General features: G+C 34.4%; 1 protein-coding gene and 1 long non-coding RNA gene across 2 annotated transcripts; one reads left to right on the top strand and one right to left on the bottom strand.

Annotated features, from left to right (window-relative positions):
* Positions 1–469: 469 nt before the first annotated feature.
* Positions 470–3458, bottom strand: LOC127969332 (uncharacterized). The gene is made up of 8 exons (XM_052571205.1): positions 2202–3458; positions 1985–2069; positions 1627–1767; positions 1392–1540; positions 1131–1267; positions 922–1015; positions 706–805; positions 470–537 (listed from the first exon to the last, which is right to left on the bottom strand). The coding sequence occupies exons 2-8, from the start codon at positions 2064–2066 to the stop codon at positions 470–472; spliced, it is 771 nt and encodes a 256-aa protein (XP_052427165.1). The 5' UTR covers positions 2067–2069; positions 2202–3458.
* A 1321-nt stretch (positions 3459–4779) lies between these two features.
* On the top strand, positions 4780–7923 carry LOC127968735 (uncharacterized). The gene is made up of 3 exons (XR_008156105.1): positions 4780–5343; positions 6228–6262; positions 6684–7923. It is a non-coding gene; the product is annotated as an uncharacterized LOC127968735 (long non-coding RNA).
* Positions 7924–9276: the final 1353 nt, after the last annotated feature.

Here is a 9276-nt window from a genome sequence, read left to right as displayed (position 1 = left end):
GAAAAATTTGTACACTAATACAAACTGGAAGTTTGAGAACATAAAAAAAAAGGAAAAAAAAAAGTATGGGGACTAAATCGTTCACTTTCAAGTTCCTTGGAAAATTTGTTCAATACTATTTCAAATTAATATTCACGCATCCAGTGTGTCCTGACCGGCCTAATGATGCCCGGGTGTTGGCTGTTGAGATTACAACAACGAGGTTGTACTTGAAGTATATCTAAGCACTGTATTGCAATACTTGCATTTTGCCCCGTCACTCGTATTAGCCCGCTTCATATTAGAAAAATGACTTCTTCTTGTGGACATTACAAATGTCTGGGAGCGCTCTGGCGGTCTCTGGTGGTGCAAAAATGTATTACAACTAAATTCAATTCACGCCATTGACGTCACTTAACCGAGCAAAATGTTTCACTCGGTTACACAATTTTTAACGGTTAATCGGTTAACCGGTTAACCATGGACACCCCTACTCTGAATTAAACTCTGACTGCCGTCTTACAGTTGGTCCACCAGACCCCCCTTCAGTAGACGTTCCTTTTGACGAACAACAAAACATTTTAAAAGCTTCAACACTGCTTAAAGAATGATAAACGAAGTTTAATCTTACAAAGGAAACTTCGTAGCAACAGAACTCCCATGAAAGATGACAAAAAAATATATTTATAAAAAAAAAAAAAAAGGTAGGAGATTTTCAACCTGTACCTTCAAATGATGCACGTCGTTCTTTAGCTAAGCCTCTCTGTATAGTTTTGATTCTCCATGCCAAGTACCCAGTACCGCTTTCGCCATCATAGTAATGTTCCTTAGAAAGAGAAAAATCAAGATAAAAAGTATATAAATTCAACAGCAAAATACACCACCTGTCCCGAAGTATGAAAAAATTTCAACACAGAATTAGAATTCAAAGCGGACACTAACGTAGCCATTTTTGGAAAAGGGGTCACTGAGGTACGGGAACAAAGCCACAATTCCTCTGGCATATTTTTCTTTCACCTGCCTTGTTGGTGACGTACTGCAGTAAAAAATAAAATAAATAAAATTTGTGTCTTTTGCCTGACTTTAAACAACATCAAGACATTTTAAAACTAGAGACCATTAATACACCAGGTGATGATTATGAACAATACCCATTCTTTTCTGTCATGTGAGCTGCCAAGATATTAACCATTTTCCTCCTTGTTTCATCCCCCAAAGACTTAGTTCGGTTGTACTCCGTTATTATACACTCCCCACCAGATTTCTGGACAAGAATGGTTTCCACCAACTTAAAGATTATAATAAAAACATATATATAAATTAGTTTTCAAAATTGTAAGTCTCATTGATCAACTTAAATCAATAATAAATATCCCCAAAAATATAAAAGTAAAAAAAAATTTGATACCCACCTTTTTAGCTTCTTCGTCTAGCCTCATTCGTTTACTTGAAGAAGTTTCTTCAATAATGACTGTGTCCTGTGAGTCACTGGAGTCCACGGATGGAGTGCGGGACCGATTTGACTGCTCATGAGAGGCTTGTGGAGAAGCAGAATCCAAGTCTGGTTGCAGATACATTTTTATGGGGAATTATTGTAAATTAGAAGTATTAAATACATTCCAAACATGTAATGAAATAAATACAAACCTGCACCATGTTTTATGGTAAGAACTCCAACTGAGGGATCTCTGACTATATCCTCAAAAACATCACCATCCACCTCAGTCCCTGACTCATCAAAAACCTTCACATTCTCTGGTACAGCTGGGACACCAAACTTTAAAAATGCTGTTAAAAGAAAAAAATATATATATGCAATTTTATGAGAAAGGATATATGACTTAAAAGGTTTTACATAGCGAAGATGAACTTTGAACATCAGGGCACATGCAACATTTGACTATTCTTATATAAAATTATAGCCATCCATCAAGTAACATTTAAATAATACAAAAAAAAAAAAAAAAATCATAAAATAATACAATGAAAGTATATATTTATTTACCAGCAGATAGAAATTCCTCCAGGCTCAGCTCTGTTATCTTGACAAATTTTGGGGCATCCCCAAGTTTCACCTTAACCAGCATGATCTGTAAGAAGTGAGAGTTCTGTACAGATTACGGTGTAAAATGGTTACCTCAGTATCAGTTTATATGATTAGATTTAGAATAAGTCATACAAGGTAGCAAAAATATTTCACAAATACTTTAGTAAATACTTACATTGGTTAGTGTTTTAGTTTTCACTAAGTATTGGCATACATTTACTGATCCAAGTTGCCTAAAATAGAGAATTAAAACATCGACAATACATCAATGACACGCCAACTATACCAACTAACTTACACGCAGTTTAAAAATTAAAGCGCATTTTCATTATTTTCTAACGAAACATACAGCGTTTGAACACCGTCAATCCTTAAAATAGGTTGAGGATCACTTTAAACACCTAACATGTTACCGCTCAGGTCAGCTAATTGTGTCTAACAGCAATAACAAACTTTAATACCGAAAAAATTAAGGAAGGTTCCAGAAACAATTTAGCGGGTGTTTTTTTCCTTCGTTGAACAGCGTTGCATCAGCACCATCTCTACGCCCATAGCGCCATCTAACGTGACTTATAAATGCGATGGTGGTGATCAAATAAATGTCCTCACAAAAAGTTTAAAATTTCGTTGGACACATTTAATTTGCGAACTGAACTTTTGCAAAAATAGTTTATATAAAATTAAAACAGTTTATATATTATGTTATCATATTTATTGACTTTATCAAACGTCGTAATATATGTTCAAAAATGACCTACGTCACATCATCAACAATTTTACATGAATTACACGTTAAACATTGTCATATATGATACAAACATCCACAACCTAAGCTGGAACATCTCAATTTCAACCATCCAACACATAAAAATGTTGATGCCTCGTTGTGACTGTTGGATAATTCAACGTTAAAATAACTAAATCATATTAATGGCATATAACAGTGCCAAATGCAACTGACGGGAAGAAAAAAATTAAGTTAGATTATTGGCATAATTTAAGCTTTTCCATTAGCGCTACAGTGTGACGAAAACAACTCTCCAACGTATCAACTTGCCACAAAGGTACCTAATCGGTATTCCCGAAATCAAAATAACAAAACTACACAAATTGCATCAAAATATATCCTATGCAGTAATGTAAGCATATTTATTCACATAAAACATCAAAACTACGTTTTAGTATGTTACTTAAAAGAGCTTACCTGTCTGTTGGAGCAAAAAGAAAATGGCGATTAGAAAACTACTCCAGTCCTGTTCAGATCTTCGCAGGGGGTAGATTGAGGGGCGGAGCTTAACAGAGTAAAGTTAACGACGCAGAATTTAACTCTGATCATTTTCACCAACACTAGGGGGTATCTTTCACCAATTGTTGTTGAGTTTACTCTTTAAGAGTAAAGATAGAATAACACTGCTCGATTAACACTGCTGATTTTACTGTGTAAAGCAATTACTTGTGTACTTGTCATAGTAACATTTAATGAATGTAATATTTATGTGATCTACAATATCATTTTTTGAGTATAATTTTAAACAGTAAACATACTTAAAGATAACATGTTATTTCTTAAACTGCATGCCATTACTATTAATACACAGAGAACTGTCAACATTAAAGAGTGTTGTTAAATTATTGAAATATTAACTTTAATTAATCTCAGAGGATATTAATTTCGGTAAGTGACAGGAGAGCAGAGTTTGGCTGACAAAGAAACATTCGGGTTTCATTGTATGTAATAGTTGTAAAATGTGAAAAACTATTTTGAATAAGATTTTCAAATAATAAACATTATTTACACAAAGGATCTCTATTCACTATTCTTAAACATGACATGATGAGATTGTTGTTCAGTGCCTATGGTCAAAGAACAGACACATTGTATGCTTAGACATACAGATACAATGCATGCAATGTATGCTTTATTCATTATTATTATATTTATTATCAGTAGTTCTTTCTCAGATTGTCTAAACCGTTCAGCTCTGTATTTGACTGTTATCTCAATGCAATAAAGAAAAATGTGTCCATTTTAAAAAGACTTTCATTTAAATATAAAAATTAACTCACATGTTGTTTTAATGTTGCATGACTCACTCTGTAAAAGATACTTTAAAACCTTAGTAATAGGAAAAAATATGTGACAGAAGTAAATTTGCATTTATAATCATAAATACACTGATGGGGCTGTGAAGGCTGGTAAAAACTGGTTATAAAAAGAAAGCATGACACAGGATGCTCACACCGATTTTATTTAGACACAGATACATTTGTAGTGGTTTGTTTCAGGTTTTGTAAACAAATTGTACTAGTCTCTCTCCAATGGCAACTATGTAGTCTAATCAAAGCAAACTATTGAAAACAAAGCCCCCCCAGCCGGCACATGACCGACCTTCAACGTTGAAATATGGTTGAAATAAGGTCAGTTGTGGTTTCAACGTTGAAACAACGTTGATTCAACGTTTAAAGCTGAATGGTTGAAAAACATCCAGCACATGACCAACTTTCAATGTTGAAATATGGTTGAAATAAGGTCAGTTGTGGTTTCAACGTTGAAACAACGTTGATTCAACGTTTAAAGCTGAATGGTTGAAAAACATCCAGCACATGACCAACTTTCAATGTTGAAATATGGTTGAAAAAAGGTCTGTTGTTGTTTCAACGTTGAAACAATGTTGATTCAACGTTTAAAGATGAACTGTTGAAAAACTTCCAGCACATGACCAACTTTCAACATTGAAATATGGCTGAAATAAGGTCAGTTGTTTTAATGAAACAACTTTAAAAATGTTTAATGCTAAATGGTAGAAAAAGGTTAACAAGCTTTTAAATTATTTATATTAAATTATTTAAATTAATTATTTTAATAGCATTTTAAAATATTTTAGTCATGATACCTATTCTAAAATCTAAAGGTATATGTTAAATATTATTATCATTAACAACAATAAAACTATATACATTTCGCTGCTTTATCACACTGAAACAACTCCCATTGGTAGTTTTATTTTATTACTTCTATCATGATTGGTTAATCTGGCTGTCATTCAGGAAACTGGACAATGAATCGGTTCGCGCCTTTCTACATTTAAAAATATGACCGTTATTGTCGTCTTTCTGTGAGTGAGGCGGCTAACTGTGAGCTGCTGCTCGTTATAACTGACTGCTCTATCGGTCCCGAATTATTTCATATTTGCCTGTACATTTTTTATTTATTTTGAGCAAATTTGAGTCGTGACATGTCAATGGAGAACAAAAACTGTGAACACAAGAAGGGTCAGGTGTTCTGCGAGGTCCTGAAAACATCCTGGCAAAATGAGGTAAGAAAATCACTAACTTTATCTTTATTATCTTTTGAAAATAGTAAAGTATTACCAGAGTTTACAAATGGGTAGTTTAAAGGACATGTAACCTGCAGATAAATAAATACCCGTGTGTCTATTTTTGCATTGCTTTATCACAGCTGATCAAGTTAGATGGTTTAGAGATTTTCCCATATTTTCCTGATATGAATCCCATGCATTAGGTGTGTTATATATGTTTGTATTCTTATAATAGTTTCAAAGTGTTTTCTGAAACATGTAAGTGCAAATGTCGGTATTTAAATAATATAATTTTAATGAATTAATGAAAATGAATAAATAAATAAAAGGATTGTTTAAAGCCATGGTTCTCAAAGTGTCAGGCCCCCTCTAGTTGTTATGCAGGTGAATCACTAAATTAAACTAATTAATGTTAATACATTTTAACTTAATCTTTGAGTAAGTTTTTTTTTTTTTGCACATTTAAGTATGTTAGAGTTAAAGTACAGTAAAGCTTTGTGACTTTTGTTACATAATTACATTTAAAATTACATTTTAATTTAAACTTTTTTTTATTTACCTGTGTATGTAAGCACAGTTGTAGTGTTAATGTTCAAACTGTATTTACCATGGTAAAGTGTCTGACAACAATTAATATTCTTATTAGAATAAAACTGCCTCATTTTTTTAACTGTAGACCTGTAGCTGAATAGTTTGGCCTACTACGCTGCTGAAATGTAATGTTGGTCATTATGGTGCAACTTAATATTTAATAACAAATATTTTCTGAAGTGGTACTTGGTATAAAAAGTTTGAGAACCAGTGGTTTAAAGAAATGGTATAATATGAAATCCTGCTTTTTAAGAACTTTTCAGTAAACCATTTCTTCTTTCCCCTTGTAGAGTCATCGAGGATCCAGCTTGTTCTTGAAACATTGGTAAGAAATTGTTCATCTGCTACATTGCACTGTCACTTCTGCTAGAGATGCTTTGAACTTTTGTGATAGGTTTTGATTGTACTTAGTTTATTAAAAATTTACTGAATTAGATTTTATTTGTTTTACTACACTGTATTACTAGTGTTTTGATTAAAACAGTGTAACTGGGGGTTCTGAAAACACTGCTTGTGAATAATTTGTTAATATTGTAAATTTTCATCTGAATACATTAAATAAGTGTTTAATGAATAGTGTTGTCCACTTTGTTTCCAACCTCACTGTCACTGAACTGTAAAGTGAAAATATTGTGTGATTTATTTTGCATTCAGTTTTCAGTTAAATATATTTCACAATATCAAAGTTATTGTGAAACATTGTGGACACACCTAAACTCATTGGTTAAATCTTATGTTCCCTCCAGAAGTTTGCACTCTGCAAGTGAACGACGCCTTGTGGTGCCATCCCAAAGAGGTTCAAAATCACTCTCTCGGACCTTTTCCTGGACTGTGTCCAGCTGGTGGAATCACCTCCCAATCTCAATCCGAACTGCTGAGTCTTTACTCATTTTCAAGAAACATTTTAAGACTCATCTTTTTCACCGGAACTTACCCAACTAATGCTAGCACTTTTCCTTCTTTTCTTGTCTTTCATAAAAAAAAAAAAAAAACCTGGCTATGCGTTCTGTACTAGACTAACTGAGACTTGTCATGGCACTTGTATACTGTTGTTGTTCGCTTGTACACCTGACTGCTTCTGTTCTTCTCATTCGTAAGTCGCTTTGGATAAATTAGTCTGTTAAATGATTAAATGTAAATGTTTATACAGGACGGTACAGAAAGTGCACAAGTGGGAGAGAGTGGAGGGGACGGCGTCAGAATGGACCTAGCGCTGGGACTCTTTCAAGGATCACCCGAAGCACAACCACACTGTATACACTAAGGCTGCTGGTTCTAACATTTTAGAGTGCCCTGCGGTAGAAATCTCATTCTGCATTCCCCACGGTAAAGAAGACACAGTCCGGGGGGGTTCCCATTAGAAATCAACTGGTTGAAGGTTCCCTGCTCGTACTGTGCAACACATTTTCACTGCACAAACGTACACAACTCTTGTAATGAGACACATTACTAAAACATGTTTTTGACAGAAACTGTAGTTTTCCACCAAAATAAAAGATCCACTGGTTTCAGTCATAAAGGTACAAGGGTTTGTCTTGTAAGTGCTGCAAAAAATATGCATTTTTGTGCCGAATTATTTTACAAAAACCTTTAAATATTATTGTATTTGGATTGTTCTACTAAATGTTTTTAGCATTACCTCCATGCATACTCTGCATAATAAAGTGTGGGATTATTTTCATCTGTTTTATACAGTATGTTTCCAAAATTTAACCGCTGTTTGACAATTTTGAGCATGTGGTAGTTTATTGAAGTTGTTTGTAAAGCCATTGCTGCCAGTCATTAGATTTTTAGCCTTGCATGTACATTGTTGATCTAAATGCCAACTAGGATCTAGGTGTATTTATACACGGTGCAAGGTACGACGGGGAAACAACGTCGTGTTATCAACGCTGATTAACTTTTCAAAATCAACACCTCATTCAGCTTTCATCCCAGGTCTGCAGCACGACCCTAATTCACCCATAATGCAGGTAAGACGGTGAAACAGCGTCGCGATTTCAACGGTGATCCAATTTGCAAAATCGAAAAGTTATTCAACGTTGATTCAACGTCGGGATTTCAACAGTGAATCAGCGTCGTGATTTCAACCATACATCAACGTCACGATTTCAACGGTGAATCAACGTCGTGATTTTAACGTTGATCCAATTTGCAAAATCGAAAGGTTTTTCAACGTTGATTCAACCATGGTACCTGACGTTGTTTCAACGTTGAATCAACGTTGAAATGCCGGCTGGGCCACAAATGAAATGTTTTAAATGTTTTAAATGAAAGTTAAGTACACCAAACAGTAAAAACTATATTAGGTCAGATAGGTTAAATTAGCTTATTGACTGTTTTTCTGTGTGCCTGTAATCAATCAAGCAAAACATGAAAGACAATTTATCATATTACACAAACTATCCATTGTTTTGGCACTGTTGTAGTTAATCCTAATTAACGCTTAACATTGACACTTCGTTACCTGTTCAAAATAATCCATTAAATCAAATAGAGATTTGACGAGCGTGCACTGATATTTTCAGTTCCATTCATTTGCACGTTGTTTCAAGGACACGCCCATAATAAGGGAACTAATGAATATGCATGTAAACTCCACCCACGGGAACATTTTTTTACGGGAACCGAAAACCGTCACCGTCCCGCTCACAGACAGCACCGTGCTCGGAGAGACAGCTGTCCTGGAGCGGCCCAGAACCGTGAATCACATTTGTTTGGAAGCATGGTTTGATGCAGACAATAACCAGGTTCCCATCCAACTTATTTACATTTAGGGATGTCAATATTCGATAATTTCCATGATCGATCGTCAATTAAATTAACGATCAACTAATAACCTTAATGCTGCAAAATGCGTCTGGAGCGGTATTATTATTATTATGTGCAAAAGCTTGGGAAACAAAAAAGCTTTCTCATCCGAATTAAAGGGATTTTAGTCTGAATAAAATGCTAGTAGCAGGACTGTAAAATGAATAGATGTGATTATGATCATTTGATGAAATGAAGAGAGCGCGCCATTGAGATCATTTTAATATGTTGATTGTTTCCCGTCAAGGAGACCACTGAATGTGCCTCTTTAAATGTTTTCGTGGTGCTCGTTGTTTGTTATATTTTAAAACGCAATTTCAATGTTTTCAAATGACACTTAGTATTAAAAATAAAATGATCCCATTCCCAAACGTAACTGTGGCGCTTGTGGCTGTGCTGCGCAGTCAATGAACCTCTTTTTCACATCAAACATTTTATGCAAGTATTATGACCAGTACTGTTTTGTTTGATCCTGTTCTGCAAAATATTCGATTTTGAATTTTTGCATTCCGCTAAGGCCTATTTGTT

The sequence above is a fragment of the Carassius gibelio genome, chromosome B12 (assembly GCF_023724105.1).
Source record: "Carassius gibelio isolate Cgi1373 ecotype wild population from Czech Republic chromosome B12, carGib1.2-hapl.c, whole genome shotgun sequence".
Taxonomy (NCBI): domain Eukaryota; kingdom Metazoa; phylum Chordata; class Actinopteri; order Cypriniformes; family Cyprinidae; genus Carassius; species Carassius gibelio.
The sequence above is the reverse complement of the archived record's forward strand: the minus strand, read 5'-3'. Positions and strand labels throughout refer to the sequence as shown.